General features: G+C 57.8%; 2 protein-coding genes across 6 annotated transcripts in view; one reads left to right on the top strand and one right to left on the bottom strand.

Moving 5' to 3' along the window:
* The window catches only part of COL4A2 (collagen type IV alpha 2 chain), a 162,411-nt gene extending 156,343 nt beyond the window's left edge, over positions 1 to 6,068 (top strand). Inside the window, 4 exon segments of the mRNA XM_032496660.1 lie at positions 985 to 1,176; positions 1,981 to 2,165; positions 2,167 to 2,268; positions 5,026 to 6,068. Of these exon segments, the coding sequence (XP_032352551.1) occupies positions 985 to 1,176; positions 1,981 to 2,165; positions 2,167 to 2,268; positions 5,026 to 5,283 (737 nt within the window). The 3' untranslated portion in view covers positions 5,284 to 6,068.
* A 5,211-nt stretch (positions 6,069 to 11,279) lies between these two features.
* Positions 11,280 to 17,090, bottom strand: part of RAB20 (RAB20, member RAS oncogene family) — a 31,662-nt gene continuing 25,851 nt past the window's right edge. For 4 of the 5 annotated variants that reach the window (XM_032496664.1, XM_032496665.1, XM_032496666.1 and 1 more), the window contains one exon: positions 11,280 to 12,289. In XM_032496664.1, coding sequence (XP_032352555.1) covers positions 11,757 to 12,289 — 533 coding nt within the window. In that variant the 3' untranslated portion in view covers positions 11,280 to 11,756. The remainder of the gene's footprint in view (positions 12,290 to 17,090) is intronic. The other variant, XM_032496667.1, reaches the window with a different exon arrangement.

The following is a 17,090-nucleotide window of genomic DNA, read 5'->3' as shown; positions in this document are numbered from 1 at the left end:
AGACAAGGTTCCTAAAGGTCCTGAAGGCTGAGGTGGGTGAGGATAGCTCAGTGGTAGAGCGTGTGCTTAGCATGCACAAGGTCCTGGGTTCAGTCTCCAGTCCCTCCCTTGAAAAATAATCCTGAAGGCCAGGAACAGTGAGCTGCAAGAATCCAGTACACGACCAGGAGCCACTGCCAGGTCTTATATTACTGATTTCTCAAAATTACTGGCATGTGTGCAGAGTGGGTTAGGCCAGAAATAACAGCAGTTCATGCAAAAAAAAAAAGTCTTGAGATGTGTTGTCACCCACCTGTGCTGGTGTGAGCCCTGTGCTGGCAAACACAGGCTGCACCGCCAGCGTCCAGATCACAGGAAGCACAATCTACTGCCCCCTGAGGCCCTGACCCGCAGGCCAGGACAGTGTTTCACGTGCAGCCTGAAGGGGGTCGGTCATCCAGGCCAGGGGACCAAGACGGCCCAGGGTGGACAGGACGTCCTACGAGACAGGCAGGACTCAGCAGGACGGCTGACAGCGGACTTTGCAGGGTTGTCCTGTTGGGGCAGATCAGCCGTTCTGCTGTGTCTGGGATGGACAACAGTCCCCTGGGTGGACGTTTCTGGGGGCAGGTTTTGAGGCCCGGGAATGGCCAGAGTGCCACCAGCCGCTCCCCGCAGCGTCCAGCAGGGGGCCTGCCGCCTGGAGTGGAGGAGGCCGAGTGGGGCTGGAGGAAGATCCTGTGGCCCTTCAGACTCCCAGATGCTCTAGCCCCACCCAGAGCCAGGCGCCCTGGGGGCGGCTCAGCCCGCTGAACCCCTGCCCCGGGGCATCACCATCAACCCAGCTACTGGGCATCCCACAGGGCAGACCCCCCTCCCCCCCCCAGGACCCCGGCCAGGGGGAGCCGGCAGAGCCCGGCGGTGAATGTCGCTGTGCCCGCCAGCCGTGCAAGCTGGCTGGGGTCTGCACGGCAGCTGACAGGCGCGCTCTCTCCCCCACCGCAGGGGAGCCAGGCCGCCCCGGGAGCCCCGGCCTGCCCGGCATGCCGGGCCGCAGCGTCAGCATCGGCTACCTCCTGGTGAAGCACAGCCAGACGGACCGGGAGCCCATGTGCCCCGTGGGCATGAGCAAGCTCTGGAGCGGGTTCAGCCTGCTCTACTTCGAAGGCCAGGAGAAAGCCCACAACCAGGACCTGGGTAGGTACTGCCCGCCCGCCAGCCCCGCCACAGGCCCCGCGGCCGCCAGATGGGTGTGTGGCACGTGTGCCTGGTCGCCAGAAGGAACTGAAACAACCTGAAAGCTCACAGAAAATGCAGCGAGCCGCATGAACGGCGGGGGCCTGGGGAAGGGTGCCTGTGTGTGTGGTGGGGCCGGAGGCTGGGAGATCGGTCAGGCTGAACGCAATGAGTGGGCACCTTCCTGTCCCGGTGTTCTCCTTCCGTGATAAGTTATTTTAAAAAGTGGGACAAAGCAACAAGAATAAGGACCTAAAACAGAGCGGGGACAGGGCAAGTCCGGCCGCAGCGCCCAGCAGGCCTCTGAGGGCGGAGCACAGGCCTGCTCTCTGCTTGGAAGCAGTGGTGTGAAAGGGGGCCGAGTTCAGTGAGATAATTCACTCTGGCCCTGAGGTGAAGCCCGTGGAATTATTTGGGGTTAGGAATGGCCAGAGTTCTCCTGAGCCAGGCCCTCATCTTGGATGCCGTCAGAGGTCGTTGGGGCTGGTGCTTTAAGATCCCCCAACAGGGGCCTCACCCAGGGTGCTATTCCACAAAGATGCCCCACCCTCCGGCCCAGCCTGGTCCTGGTATGTGTGGGACCCTCTCGAAGGGCAGAATGAAAATGCCAAAAAAAGGAATAAGACCGGAACTCACCCACCACCCCACCCCGTGCATGGCTGAGCCCCCCAGGGGGCCCCGGGTGGGTCCCTGACATGGGCCTCTGGCACTGGCCCGGCCTGGAGGAGCATCTTCCCCCACGCTGAGCTGTCGCTCTGTCTGCAGGGCTGGCGGGCTCCTGCCTGGCCCGCTTCAGCACCATGCCCTTCCTGTACTGCAACCCCGGCGACACCTGCTACTACGCCAGCCGCAACGACAAGTCCTACTGGCTGTCCACCACCGCCCCGCTGCCCATGATGCCCGTGGCCGAGGAGGACATCAGGCCCTACATCAGCCGCTGCTCCGTGTGCTGAGGCCCCGGCCGTGGCCATCGCGGTCCACAGTCAGGACGTCTCCATCCCCCACTGCCCGGCTGGATGGCGGAGTTTGTGGATCGGCTATTCCTTCCTCATGGTATGTGGTGCATGTCTACTTTCCCTCAGAGCCTGGAACCAGGTGGAAAGTGAGCTCCTCTCCCTAGCCACACCCTGACCTTTGTAACTACAGTCGGGGCAGTCGTTCAGGTTGTGCACTGCACAAGGGCACCCGGCCCAGAGGGTGACTGAGAGCTGGAATGCAGCCTGCACTTTGCTAATTGAGCCCTGAAGGTATCCATTAATTTGCCACCAGGCCTGTGTACGAGCTGTAATTAGGATAAATTTAACTACCGTGATTGCACCCCTTATGGTTTTCCTGTTTACCATCGCAGGGAGAAAGCAAAGTCCAGTGGGGAGGGTGGGTCTTGTATTGCATTTATATTTATTATGACTGTTGTAACCCCGACTATATTGACTAGATGCCCAACATGTTAATTATTTCATAAGTTATACTAGTAACATTGTATATGTGTGTATATATAATATAATGTTTGCTAATCTTGTGAAAACAACAGGGAAAAAAACCTGGGTTCTAGGAAAGGAAGGAAAAGATCCAGAAGTGTTGCTGGGTGACCATCACTAAGGTATCACTGCTGCAAAAAAGCAAAGCAACAGGATAGTAAGTTCCGGGCAGGGACAGGCAGCCCTCTCCTTTTCAGGAAGCTAAGCATGTCGGGCGACTTGAGGAGGTAAACAGTGCAACCCTCCTCTGCCTCTGGGTCCCGGAGGAGCAAGCTCCGGTCCACCCTGTCTAGGTCCCCCCGTCAAATTCAAAAATAAAAATGAGCTTCTCCCCCGTGAAGGGAGTGACGACACTGTATCTAAAAAGTCAGTCACAGCCCTGCTTTTACTAGCAGTTGCATCTCAAATCCTGTCACAGGAGAAGGGATAAGTAACTCAGTAACTGCCTCCAAGCCCCGTCAGCGTGGACCTTGGCACCCTCCCCCCAAGGCAGGTGACAACCCGCAGTCCCCTGACCCCACTGTAGAGCCAGGGGTGGGACCGATGGGCTGCCCACAGCTTCACTTGTGAGAGCCTGGGGACGCCCGGTGGTTTGGCCAGCGGAGAGTGAGCGCCTGGCTTACCCCGTAATGTGCCACTGCCCACGTGGGACGGTCACTGTCTTGTCTGCATGTGATGTGCCTTGGTCCACTGCTCCCTGGGGTCTGCTCCCCTCACCTCAGGGACCCCTCTCGGAGCTGGTCTGGTGTCTCCAGCCAGTCAGTAGCTTGACTTTTTCCTTATCGATTCAGATGAGGTTCCCATGGGCTGTGAGTGTCCAGGACCACTTCTCAGGGCTGGCCTCCTGTCCTGGTGACTCTCTTAAGAGACATGAGCTGCTTGAGTCCCAAAGCCAGAGGCCTGTCCACTGAGAAGAGCACATTGGAAAAGGGCTGTGTGTGCACAGCGTGCCTGTGGGGTGTGCACATGTGTGCGTGTGTGCACAGCATGCCTGTGGGGCGAGCATGGGTGTGCACGTGTGTGTGTTTGCACCGGCAGGGCCTCAGCTCTGTCAGACCAAAGTGGGCCCGAGACGCCCCTTGTAGACGCACCTGCTTTTCCCTGCATGTTTATGGCACCAGGAGCTCTGCTGGGAAAGGCTCCCGCATTCTGTGAGCAGAAAGCTACTCGAGGGTTTTTGTTTTCTGCTGTGCGTCTGAAGGAAAGGTCAGCCTGGGCACCCGCCCACCCCCATCGCGGGCGCCACCTCCGCTCCCGGCCCGCGGTGGCCTCGCTGTTTCTGCTCTAGGGTAACAGGCCCTGACACCCCACTTACCCCTGACCAGGCCAGCTGGCACTTTCTCTAGATAAGCGCTGAGACCCAGGCCGCCCCACCACGCACCTTAGTAAGAGCTAACACTGTTTATGAAGTGAAAAGAAAGGAGAACTTGAAAGCAGCAAAGAAAACCCCCTCCGACGCTCGGCCTGGCCTCCAGCCAGCGGCCGTGGGGCTGTCTCAAGCGGCCTACTGCTTATTGCACAACCTTCTGATCAAAGCTAAACTCATTACACGAGTGTTAAACATTCACTGTAGAAAAATCAGCAAGTAGGGTTTTTCATAAAAAATAGTGGTAATTATACTTAGTGAAGTTGTCAGACAGAGAAAGACAAATACCATGTGATGTCACTTCTATGTGGAATCTAAAACCTGACACAAATAGAGGGGAGGGCGCAGCTCAGTGGCAGACCGTGTGCCTAGCACCCACACGGTCCTGGGTTCCAGCCCCAGTCATTCCATTAAAATCAATCAATAAATAAACCTAATTACCTCCCCCAACCAAAAAAAATTGTTTTAATAAAAAATAAATGACACAAACGAACTTATTTTCAAAACAGGAAGAGACTCACATAGAAAACAAACATGCTTACCAAGGAGGAAAGGGGAGAGGGAGGGATAAATCAGGAGTTTGGGATTAGCAGATACACATCACCATATATAAAGCAGATAAACAAGGTCCTACTGCACAGCACAGGGAACTCTGTTCAGTATCTTGTAGTAACCTGTCATGGAAAAGAATCTGGAAAGAACACATGTATGTATAACTGGGTCACTGTGCTGCACACCGGAAACACACACAACACGGTCAGTCAGCTATACGCCAATTTTAAAATGTGCTGGAAGTAATGCTAATCACAGCAGCCACACCCTCCCCGTAACCGTGAGCGGAGGAGGGGCGCCGTCTTTGGTGCTCAGTTTTCCTCCAGCCTCAGGCTCTGACCCACGTGTCGAACGTGTTTTTCCTTCTAACAAAAGACGTTAACGCGCTGGCCTGTCTTCCCCCCCCTCCCGCAGCACACGGCCGCGGGCGACGAGGGCGGCGGCCAGTCGCTGGTGTCGCCGGGCAGCTGCCTGGAGGACTTCCGCGCCACGCCCTTCATCGAGTGCAACGGGGCCCGCGGGACCTGCCACTACTACGCCAACAAGTACAGCTTCTGGCTCAGCACCATCCCCGAGCGCAGCTTCCAGAGCGCGCCGGCCGCCGACACGCTCAAGGCGGGGCTGGTGCGCACGCACGTCAGCCGCTGCCAGGTGTGCATGAAGAACCTGTGAGCCCGGCCCGGCCGCCGGGCCGCCTTGGTGCTTCTTAACTTATTACCTCAGGTGCCGCCCCAAACATCGCCTTCATTTCCTTCCTTTATAAAACAAAAGTAACCAAAGGAATTGAGCACCAGCCCTTAGACTAAACCGCGCCTCGCCGTCCGCGGGCGCCGCCCCGCCCCGCCCCTGGCCACGCCCCCTACCGCCCCCCGCCCCCTCCCTGGCGCGACGCCGTTCGCGCCCCCCTCCCCCACGGCGGTCTACGCAGCTAACCTCCCACTGTGCACCTGTGTATTCACGGCCCTTTCAGCCGCCACAGATAACCCACTTATTTAACTCACTTGATGGGGTGGTGTAGACAGACAAAGCCACGCAGCCCAAGGGCTCCCGAACTCGCGCCCGCTGCTCCCACACGAGGGCCTCGTGGGAGGGGTCTCGAAGCCAGCTTGACGACAGCGTCTTCTCCCGAACACCTTGACGCGGAGCACCCCCGGGCCCTCACGAAGGCCGACGGTGCTTCTTCCTGTAAAAGCCACTGGGATGCGCACACCAGCTGCTTCCCACGGCGTCCCTGCAGACCACGGGGCCCGGCAAGACCCGCGTGGGGGCAGAGCCCTTCCCGTGGGTGCGCCCGCCAGGCGGGGGCGCAAACCTCGCAGCCGGCGGCGCTGCCTCTACCGCCCCGGGCTGCGCCGGAGCCTGCGCCCCGCTCTGCGGCGCCTTGCACTCCTAGGCCTGCGCCATCCTCCGTAACGACCACGCAATAAAAGTTGGTTTTGGACATTTTTATACCCCAAGTTGTTGCCTGCCTCATTTTCTCGAGTCTACAGAGCACAGAATTTGCTGGGAACCCAAAACACGGCATCCGGGCCCCAAAGCGAGCCCCGTGCCCAGCTCAGAGCCACGCGGCTGTTGGTTCATTTTCAGCGAACGGAACCCAGCCTGTGGTACTGTCACTCATTTCTCAGGCACCTGAGTTTGCGTTTGTGTTCACAATGTGCTAGTGTTTACAGAAAGCACGCCAGCCATCACTCAGGGGAATTGTGGGGAGGGCACCTCACAAACGCAACTCCAAAGTCATCAACCAGCCCCAACATAGCATCACGAGTCAAACCTCGGTGTTCCCAAGAGTCTCCAAGACACGTTTCCAGCTTTGGTTTCTCTGAAACCCGGCAGACCCCTGGGAACCCAACTCACATAATTAATTTTTACCCTTTAAAGTTCAATTTCATATTAAACTTCTCCTAAGAACAGTTTCTACAGTTAACAAAGTATTCTACCTGATGATGTTGTTTGAAATAGATCCGCACCTACAGGCCTGCACCCCCCGTGGCTGCCCCAGCCAGGACTCCGCACGGGTTACGTGAGGACGTGACTCCAGGCAGTGGACTGGGACCTGCAGCGTGACTCGGGGAAGAGGGCACCTCACTAAGGGGGTACTGCCATGGAGGATTCAGGGCTCAATCCTGCGGGAGAAAGGCCACAGGTGGTCCCCCCGAGGCGTGGGAAGGGCACGACTTCAGCCTCCTGCCCTCAGTGGTCAGGCTGCCTGGAACGTCCGGGGATGCCAGGGCTGAGCAGGCTTCTAGCACCCCAGGTGGAGGTTAGCAGAGAACCAGGTGAAGCTGATGTGACATACTGTTGGCTACACCTGTACCAGCTGGTTTCCATAGCAACAGCTACAGCAAAAGGTGGGCCAGCAGGCTGAGGCCAGGGTGTGAAGCTGCCCAGCACAGGAAGCTCGCAGGGCAGCTGTTCCGTCTCAGCCCCAAGCCCCACAATCACAAGGGTCGTCATGACATTTACCACAATCCTGAAGATTCCTGCTCGACTTTGTTTAGCTTTTTTTTTTAACTGAATGATTTTTTTCAATTCTATTGTGCTTTACAATTTTCAAACATTCCACACGCCTGATTTCACGTGGTTTAGCTTGGACGCCGCTGTGTGGTTCACAGGCCAGAGGTAGGGGCCCAGTGTGAAGCACTGAAAGGTACCGGAGCTTACACCTCAAATACTCGGAAGTCCAAAATCAAGGTCCCAGTACACAATTGGATTCCAAAATGTAGACTGTAAAATATCAAACAAATACAAAGAATCCATAACCCCAACATCTGTCTGTGCTGCAGAGCCCATGGTCCCAAGCAGCTCTAGGAGGTGAAGATTTCCAGTCTGGAATCAAACAGCAAACCTTCTGAGCCTTGAAAATCCAAACTCTGCCCTTCACAAGTCCTTGCATGTTGGATGAGATTTTTCTGGTCTAGTTTCTCTGGACCAAGAGTAACCAGCATCCCAAAAGCTAAGTGGACTTGAATGGTGAATGCTGTCCCTCACCTTCCAGGGAAGGGGGTCCCTGAGGTTAGAATCACTGCCTCCCAGCGACTTCGTAAGGTGGCTTTCTGCACCCCTCGCACAGACGATGCCAGGGTTCACATTAAACCAGAGGAGATGTCTCCGGAAGCATCCTGGCCAGTCGGAGGGACACCAAGAAAGATTCGACAAGTCCCGGAGAGCTGCCCCAGCCTTCAGGCGGCCTGAGATGGGCGAGTCTGGAGATTGCTGGGGCAGGTCTCCGCTGGCCGGGCTCCTGGGGGCTGAAACAAAGACCTTGCTCCCCACGCGGTGTCATGAGAATTCAGTCCACCCCTACATGTGGAGGGGCCTCAAGAGAGCCGTCGGGCACGGCATTGTGTGAGTTTGGTGTTGTGTCCCGGCCTCAGGGGAAGACATTGGGAGCCCTTACCGCTGGGGGATTTAAGGCTGCCCAGTGGAGGGAGCCACCCAAAGTACACCCTACAGGTGACAAGGCAGCGCTCTTCTGAAAATAAACTCTGAACACGGATGGAAAGGGTGACGATGAGCTGGGGCCACTCACCTGCTCTCATCCCACTGGACTCAAAACCCGCCGGGTGCCCAGCCACGTCACCGCCCTTCCACAGCGAGAGGACTTGCACCAGCAGAGCCGCGACCTGAGTCCCTGGAGAAGGACCACCCTCCAGCACCACATCAAGGAAGGATGGCCCTCACAGGCGTCCAGTGACTCCTGGGTGGCCTGGCCACCAAGGCTGAGGCTGCCGAGTCCCGGGGGGAGGCTTTTGGGCCCCACCTGTGCCCAGCCTCAGCTCCAACTGCTGTTGGATATCCACTAAAGGCACGTGTGCTGGTGCAGCCATGTACACACACACGTCACACACATCACACGTGTGCACATTGCACATACAAGTCACATGAATGCACAGTCACGTGTGCACGTCACAATGCACATGTCACACTTGCACACACATCACACGTGCACACATGTCACATGTGCATGCAGTCACACACAACCCTGGGAAAAGAAAGCACCTTTTCCGGTTCCTGTACTTCCCAGTCAAACATCAATCACATCCCCTAAAAAAAGGCCTAAAATCAAAGCTTCACAAAGGAGGTCTGTTCTAAGGTGAAACCAACTCTGTTTTTGACATTACTGAAAAGAACGTGAAGCGTGGCTTTCTGGCCGTTTCCCCCCATCGAGCTATCTGACGGTGACACCCTGAGGACAGTCAACGCCCTCCCCGTAGCAGGCGCTGTCTCAGGGATTCCCCGGGGCCTCCCCCGCCTGCCACCTCTCTGAGCAGCATTGCTCCATTTTACAACTAAGGAGGCTCCACCAAAGGGGTGAGTCAACACAGATGAAGGTACGCAACCAGGTGATCAGCCGGCATCCTGTCCCAGCCGCTCCGCTCCCTCCAAGCACGAGCTGACTCCCCAGAGAGCTGCAGTGGACGGAGTCGCGTGGGCCAGCAGCATGAGGCCCTTTACACACATAATCCCGCCGCCACCTCGAAGTCCAGGATCTGGGAGCGGCTCACAGTAATTAGATGGGGGGGACTGAGGCATCCCCGGGGGGCCCCTGATCCCCTCGTGCCTGCACACTGACTCCTGGGGCCCTTGTCTAGTGCATGACTGACTCCACGGCCAAGTTCAGGAGCAAAGGGCCCCTGGGGCGTAGGCAGACTCGGAGGCCATGGCTCACTCGATGGAATAAAGTAGCCGTAAAACCGCAGCCATTTCCACAGACGCAACATAGTTCTTTTAAGACACCAGCCTAGTGGCCTGTGAAAGGGGGGAACCATGGCTTCCAGAACCCAGATTACAACATACCCACCCCCAAAACTTCCCATGCAGGACGCCTCGAGGGCACCAGGAAATGCCCGACCAGGCGCTGCTGTTGAGGAGGTTTGCCTCTGCCTGAGGACACTCAGGCCGAAGTCGATGACCAGGCCCAGCGGGTGAACCCGGGGCTGTCCGTGGCCTCCCAGCCCCGGAGCAGCCGCATTGGTACAAAGAGAAAGAAGGAATGTCCGAGGTCCAGCTCAAAGCCACGTCCAGCAGAGAGACCCTCTCCTTCTCCAGCCGCTGGCTCACGCTCTGAGGCCTCCCCAGAGCAGACCTGGTCCCTGGTTGGGAACTGGGCCCACGAGAAGTCCCAGCCGGGAGCGCCCCAGCAGGCTCAGACACCGGGCAGAGGCGGGTGCTGAGGTGCCATCGGGTCAGAGCCCAGAGTGAACCTGCTCTCAGGGCAGCGGTGCGGGGGCCGAGCTCATGGACTGCTGATGGGGATGGCGCCCCCCCCCCACACCAGCCGTGCCCCGGGGCCCTCGGCCACTCAGGGGCACGGCCTGCGGGCGCTGGGAGCGGCCCTGCAAGAGAGTCAAAGACTGACCGGGAGGAAGGGGCGTGGGGTTCGGTAAGCCCTGCCTTCAAGCTCGGACGCAGGAATGATTTCATACTCCAGCCACGGCCTTCAGAAGCCAGCTCCCAGACCTCGCAGGCGTCTCCCGAGCAAACACACACGTTATGGAAAAGTAAGTACGACGCCCGCCCATCAAACGGCAAACTGAAGCGCGAAGCAGCGCCCCTTTCGGGCGGGAGGGCTGCGGCTCTCGCTCCCTTTACGTTTAGCGTCTCAGCAAACGGAGGGCCGCGCGCGGGTCACGGTCACGGGGTCTCCAGCTCTGAGGCCTCGGTGTGCATCGCTCACCGCCAATTCACACGTCCAGGTTTCACCTCTTGCACCATGGGCTTGTAAAATGGCATTAAAAAAGCACTTAGAACTCCCAGCCAAAGCAAGATCCTTCACTGAGGATTTACTGCAATTCCAGAAGACCTGCTTCCGTCACGGGGCCTCTCCACGGAGGCTCCTGGTCCCCCGGGGCCGTGGGGGGCTTCACCACGGAGATGGGGCTCATCCCTCACCTGGAGACGTGCACCGGCTGCACGGGAACAGAGGGGTCTGGAGGGCGCGCAGAGACCGCGGGCTCCGGGAAACTCCTGAACACCTCCCTCCAAAAAACAACTGCTCGTGAAACACTGTTCACTCACCAGCCTCCTGCCTCACTGCGTCCTGTCACGGGCTGAGTGCTTTTGTCTCCCCAAAATCCGAATGTTGAAGTCCTCACCCACAAATAGGTTGGGTTTAGAGATGGGGCCATCGGGAGGTGATTAGGGCTGGATGAGGCCATGAGGGTGGGACCCCCACGATGGGATTAGTGTCCTCATAAGAGCTCCCCTCCCCCATACCACGTGCAGACACGTGGAGGAGGCACCGCCCACAAGCCAGGAGGGAGCCCTCCCAGCAGCTCGAGTGGACTTGCAGCCCCAGGACGGAGCCATGCTGGCCCCTGAGCTGGCGGAGACGCCCCTTTCCCAGCAGCGAGGCCCAAGCCTGGGCCATTGTTCTCACAGCTGCCCCGTTTCGGCTCCTCCCAAGAGCAAAGCCGCCCACCCAGCACCCCCGGAAAGGATGGTTCAGATTCAGCAGCTGCCCTGGCGACCACACAGGGCAGGGACTCAGAGCTGCCCGTTTTGCTTCCACTATTGGAACACGTGTCATCAAGACAGCCCAGCGGACAGGCCGACCCAACACCTGGAATTTGTAAGGATTCAATGCAACTTTTAAAGCTAGAAGTCCCTCAGGCTCACACCCCAGCAGGGATCCCACGGGGGCACAAATAAAGTCTAGACCCAGGTTCTTCTCAAATCCTTTTTAATCATACACATGGCTCCCAGTGCTGCAACTGATATAAAAGCAGTGATTCCTGATTCTGTATAAATTAGCATTTCTCGAGAATCATTATAATGCATCAAGATACAAGCACTGAACGGCAGGACCAAGGGAAATCACAGTGAGGAGAAACGTTTGAAAGTCACTCAGGTGCCGAGACAGGCGGAGACCTGTTGGAGGTCAGGTTGTGAGGACGGGGCAGCCAAGGGACGGCGGTCTCTGGTGGCTTCCATGGGCGACCCATCTGCTCCCCACCTCCCACAGCAGCGATGCACGCGGGGGACGAGTGACACTGACCTTCTCTAAGTACCTGGCTGTCATTTCCTCCGGGGTCGCCCCCTCACATGGGCAGTCCTGCAGTGCAGACCCCAATCTGCCCCTCTGACCACGGCTCGCCCGGACCCCTCTGTCCGTGCACCCCAGGGGGCTGGGGCCCAGTGAGTCAGGCACAGCACCCGGATTTGGTCCGTGCGGGCGGCCTGTAGCTGGCGATGTCCACGGTCTGCGGCGGCCCCTGGGCTCTCTGCCGCAGGATCACGGGCACCACCATGTCAAACAAGGTTTCAAAGAGTAGGTCCACGTTGTGCCCGGTCTTCGCGCTGGTCTCAAAGCACATCTGCTCCGCAGCTGGCACGTCCTTCTCGTCCAGCATCTTGTACTTGATGATCTTCTTGTAAAGGGCCACCGCGTCCTCCGGCTGCACCTGCCTGGGCAGCCTGGGGGCTGCGCAGCCACTGCCGGCCGGCCCTGGGCCGCCCCCTCCCTCCTGCCGGCTCTCCCCGGGCCCGTCCTCGCTCAGGTCCACCTTGTTCCCCACAATGGCGAAGAGGCAGTCGGCCCTGGCCGTGTCCGTCAGGCCCAGGAACCTGTCCTCCAGCTCCAGCAGGCTCTGGGTGTGGTTCACGTCGTAGGTGAGGATGACGGCGGCCGCCCCCCGGCAGTACATGGAGCCCAGGCCGTGGAACTGCTCCCGCCCTGGGGGAGAGGGGAGAGAGATGAGGTTACCTCTCCCGTCTGAGCGCCCGACCATGCCGCGCCGGGCCCCCAGGACGGACCATGGAGCTGTGACCTCGAACGCAGGTGTGGCCAGAGCTAGACTGGATAGAAACACCGCTGGGCAGAAAGAGGGGGCGACAGCCTGTCCCCATAGCAAGCAGTCCCCGCACAAGCGCATCCACCCACCGAAGTTCCCCCCAAGACCAAGAAGACACCCCGCCCTGCTGTCCTCCTGACGAGTGGCGGTGTGGCTTGTTCCTGCTTCTGCATCTTACAAAAAGGATGTTTAAATGAAATACTTCCAGGAACGTGTGTGTGTGTGTGTGTGTGTGTGTGTGTGTATGACACCTGAAGCACTATGCTGCGCACCAGAAACTAACACAACATTGTACATCAACTGTACCTCGATTAAAAACAGAAACACTAGAGTGGGGGGTACAGCTCAAGTGGTAGAGCACATGCCTGGTATGCACGAGGTCCTGGGTTCAACTCCAGGACCGCCTCCAAAAATAAATAAGCCTAATTACCTCCCCCACCACCCAAATAAAATAATTAAATAATACAATAAGAAATAAATAAAAATTTTAAAAAAGAAAGAAACCCTAAATGAAATAGTCCCATCAAGGACCACACGGTGTGTGCCACCTCCCTCCCAGCACGGCGGTCGCGCTGACGGGGCACCAGGCAAGTGTGTCTTCACCCGCACGCCTCCTGGAGGCACCAAGGGCCCAGAGGTGCCCAAGCGCTGGGAGGAGCTCAGAAGTGAGTCCTTTGGAACAGAGAACACACACTAAGGAAACACTCTCTTTTAGAGAGAACCATGGAAAACAGGGCAGCTCCACTCTCAGGCCAAGCTGGGCGCCGCTGTGCACAGAACACTACAGAGGAGACACACGACCTCCCAGGACAGAGGGCTGGCCCTGCCCCCGAAGCCTGGGCCCCGCCTGCCCCGAGCACAGAGGTGACAGCAGAAGGGGAAGCCCTGAGCCCCTCAGACCCTCCTCTCCTCTCCTCTCCTCCAGGAGGACGGCAGGACCAGGCCCGTGGGCTTACTCGCCCCCGCAGGCTCAGTGCCACCTAATGTGTTGAGAAAGTGAAGCCACAAATCACCACTTCCATTTGTTTAAAAAAATAAAACACTTTTTCCTCTTACATAAGGTTTCCTGGTTTGTCCTGTAACAATTTTGTCTGATTTGCAAGGCAGTAGGAGCCGTATTCGTGTCAGAGGCTTAATTTATACCCTGCTCTGCATCTCAGCTCCCACCTTGACTATGAAGTACGGACTGAGGGGAAGAGGGAGGGAAAACTTTGGTGCGTTAAGCCCCCAAAGAACTGAAATTTCATCACACTTGAATGCCTTTATTCCTTCACATCGAGTCAGCAGAAGCCCTGTATGTGAAAGGCCCAGCTCACAGTGAGGGACAAGGCCAGTGCCCCTCGCACCGGGGTCTCTGGAGGCCAAGCGTGACTGCGTTTGTGCACGAGTTTTCCCGAGTGGCCCCCTTGGCTTCCCTTCTTCCTTGTTCATGAAGGGAAGACAGTTCGTTGACCCCACGAAGGGCAGTTCATAAAAGTAAACTGGGGCCCCTTCCCAACGCCTTCCCAGGCCCAGGGATTAATCAGCCCCATGTCGCTGCTGGCAGACTTCACTCCCTCCGTGGGGGCAGGAAAGCCACCCTGGACCTGGGCGCCCGACAGGGAAGAACGAGCCTGAGTCCACGGCAGATCTGACCCTCCGGCTCTGACCCTGGGCTCTGTCCCCTTGCTCAGTCCTGTGGCTCTGCACCTTTCGCAGAGGAACATAGCCGAGAGCCTGCATAGACAGGACGGCCCACTCTCGAGGCTCTGGCCTTTAAGGGCAGAACACCTTTCCACTCACACGGAGATAAAAAGTCGCAGAACTGAGAATAACATTTGTCTTGCTGGAGGTTTGCAGGAACACTGTGACCTGACCTGCGAGGTCAGCTGCAAGAATGAAGGATTCTGACACCAAGAAGTTTGCGCCAACCAACCGCGCCCGCTCGCCTTTTAGAGCAAAAGGAGGCCGAACTCTGACTCGCGGAGGACGGTTCTGGGGGCGCCAGTCTGCCGTCTACTCGGTCTGCTGGCTTCCTGAGTAACTTCGCTCTTCCTTGTCCCAGCACCTCGTCTCCTGACTTCCCGGCCCGTCGTGCAGCGAGCCATAACAGGCGGACCTCTGTGGGCGAACCCCTCCCGCCCCCACGGAGGAGCCCAGGAGAGGCCCCTGGACAGACACGCCCGAAGAGTGCATGCCCACACTCACCGGTCCTCGCAGGGCTAACCATCCTTTCAGAACATCCTTGACACACCTCCCCCTAACTGGGATCTAAACTCCTGCAGCACTGGCGTGGGGTCTGCCTTCATTCCTTCCTGGGCTGCATGGGGTGCAGCTGCCCCAGCACTGCCCGACCCTGCCCATCCGCCCCTGCTGCCAGCAGCTCTCAGGGGGACCGCGAACTTCTCAGATCAAAGTTCAGCTTCAACACGAGACAGCACAGGACACAGCAGGCACCCGATCTGGGCAGGTGGGGAACCGGCAGCCCGCAGAGGATGGCCCAGCACTGAGTCTCCATGCGCCAGTGGGGGAGGTGGGCACGGAGAAGCACCGGGGAGGACAGGATCGCCTGCCTTGTCCCGGCCGCCGATGCAAACGTCCCTCACGTCAGTGATGACAGGGGACTGAGAGTTCCCCAGTTTCTACATGCCTGCACAACACAACCCTTCAACTGCATGCTCCCCAGGTGTCACCAGCACTTCATCTCTAACAGCCTGCACCTGACCCGGCCCAGGGCTCCCCGTCCCTGAGGCAGAGCACCGAACTCCCAGCCCAGCCCACCCCACCAGCAGCTCCCAGCCAGGCTGTCACAAGGTTTGCCCCCAATGAACGTCTGTGCATCTGCCTGTGGTTTCTAGTTCCAGCCCCAGAAGTGGGAGCAGAGCCCAGGAGGTCTATGACCTTGAATGGGGAAAGGTGTAATCTCTGTTCTCACCCTCCTCTAACTGAACGTTAGCATTTCCTTGCATTACACACATCAGCTACAGACCAGAAACGACTGTAGGGAGCGGGTCCTGCTCTTCGTCGGCAGCAGAAATGACAGAGGCTTTCCACCCACACTGCGGTCAGGTCGTGCTCACCACCAGCTCCAAGGCATGGCAGCTCTTCGACCTGCCAGGAAAGGAAACCCAGTTTCCTGGTCAAATTGGTATTTCATTGCATGCACTTCAGTGCAGTGTTCAGAGAGGGTCGTGGGCTTGTGCCACTGGGACACAAGAGGACCCTCGGCACAACAGAAGTGAAGAACCCTTGGTCCAGGGGTGGTCGCAGCGCAGACTGAAGGCACGACACCGCACACATCTATTTATATAAACAGAGTGACCTCTGCCAATAAACCGCTGTTTTCAGCTAAATGGCCAAGAAACACCAATCAGTTCCACCCCAGCCATTCTGAAACAGCCATGTTCCAACACAGGCCGGTAACCCCGCCTCACCTGGGGGCAGGCTGCTGGCCCCGAGGCCAGCCCTGGAGACAGCAGCCTGCAGAGGACACCAGGTCCAGGAAAAGGGCCGCATGGGCTGCACCTGACAGCTGTTGTCTGCCCCTCGCCCCGGTGCCCCAAGCCAGGGACCTGTGTCTCCAACAAAGCCCCAAAATTCCCAAATGGTCTGATGGGGAGGCGAGCGGGAGGGGGTGAGGTCCCAGCCAGGTGGGGCAGGAGCTGGAGGTTTGCGTCCTGTCCCGCACTCATCCTGAAGGTAAGAGCACCCTCCCAGAAAGCAAGTTGCCAGCCGTGTGGCTCCTGGCCCGGCGGAGAGGGCGGCCAGCCAGCTGCGGGCGCTCTGGGCTTCAGCGCCTGGGAGCCCGCATTCCCGCCCTCCCCACACCAGCAGCAGGTCAGCGCTATGAGTAATAATTTAATTAAAGTTTCATGTCAAATTATACTGTGTGCCAACAGGCAGAAACTCAACAGCCCTCTCCCGTCCCTTCCCGTGGGGGAGGGTGATCAAGGCGTCTTCCAAAACTGGCAGCGGGGAGCTTTAGTCAAAAAGAGAAAGAAGAAAGAAACGCTTTCCCATCATGACCACTGAGCTGGGACTTGCCTTTCGCACACAGACAGACCGCATCAGTGAGAGGCTTTCCCATCAGCCAAAAGTGCTGTCAGCTCCCACCCACCAGCTTTCACAAGAGGGCCCAGGAGTGGCATTCCAGGAAGCCCAGGAGAGCTGCCTCCACGTCTGTTGCAAAGTTCACTGAGGACAGGAACGCAGCTCCTAATGCCGAGGCCTCCAACCACTTTCCTTGCCCAATAACAATGCCTGGTTCACCTTGAAGACACTAAAACAGTGAGTAACAACACCCAAGGAGAAAGGGCACAATAACCAGAGGCAGCAGGAACTAAAGGACCAGCAGCACCAGCCTGCAGAGGGCCTCGCAGGGCTGCCGGCCAGACCCAGACCCCGGCCCCGACCAGCAAACTGGACGCACTGGCCCCGGTGGCGGAGTTCACAATTACACAGTTTTCATGCTTGAGATTCTTCAGTATTGCTTTAGATGTAATCTAGAGCTTTTAGGCTGCTTTCAAATGAGCGGAGCACCCGTAATAAGATGGGCTAGTCTGACAGGGAACAGAGGTTCTGAAATTAATCCTAATTGCGCCTAAGTGGGAGCCTGGTAATTGCAGCATCACAGAGGTGGAGAAGATGAAGTGGACAGTTGGGGGGACCTGGCCTTCGGCAGTTGACTCTGGGCGTATTTGACTC

Source organism: Camelus ferus, chromosome 14 (assembly GCF_009834535.1).
Source record: "Camelus ferus isolate YT-003-E chromosome 14, BCGSAC_Cfer_1.0, whole genome shotgun sequence".
Classification (NCBI taxonomy): Eukaryota; Metazoa; Chordata; class Mammalia; order Artiodactyla; family Camelidae; genus Camelus; species Camelus ferus.
Note: the sequence above shows the minus strand (reverse complement) of the source record. Positions and strands in the feature narration are given on the sequence as shown.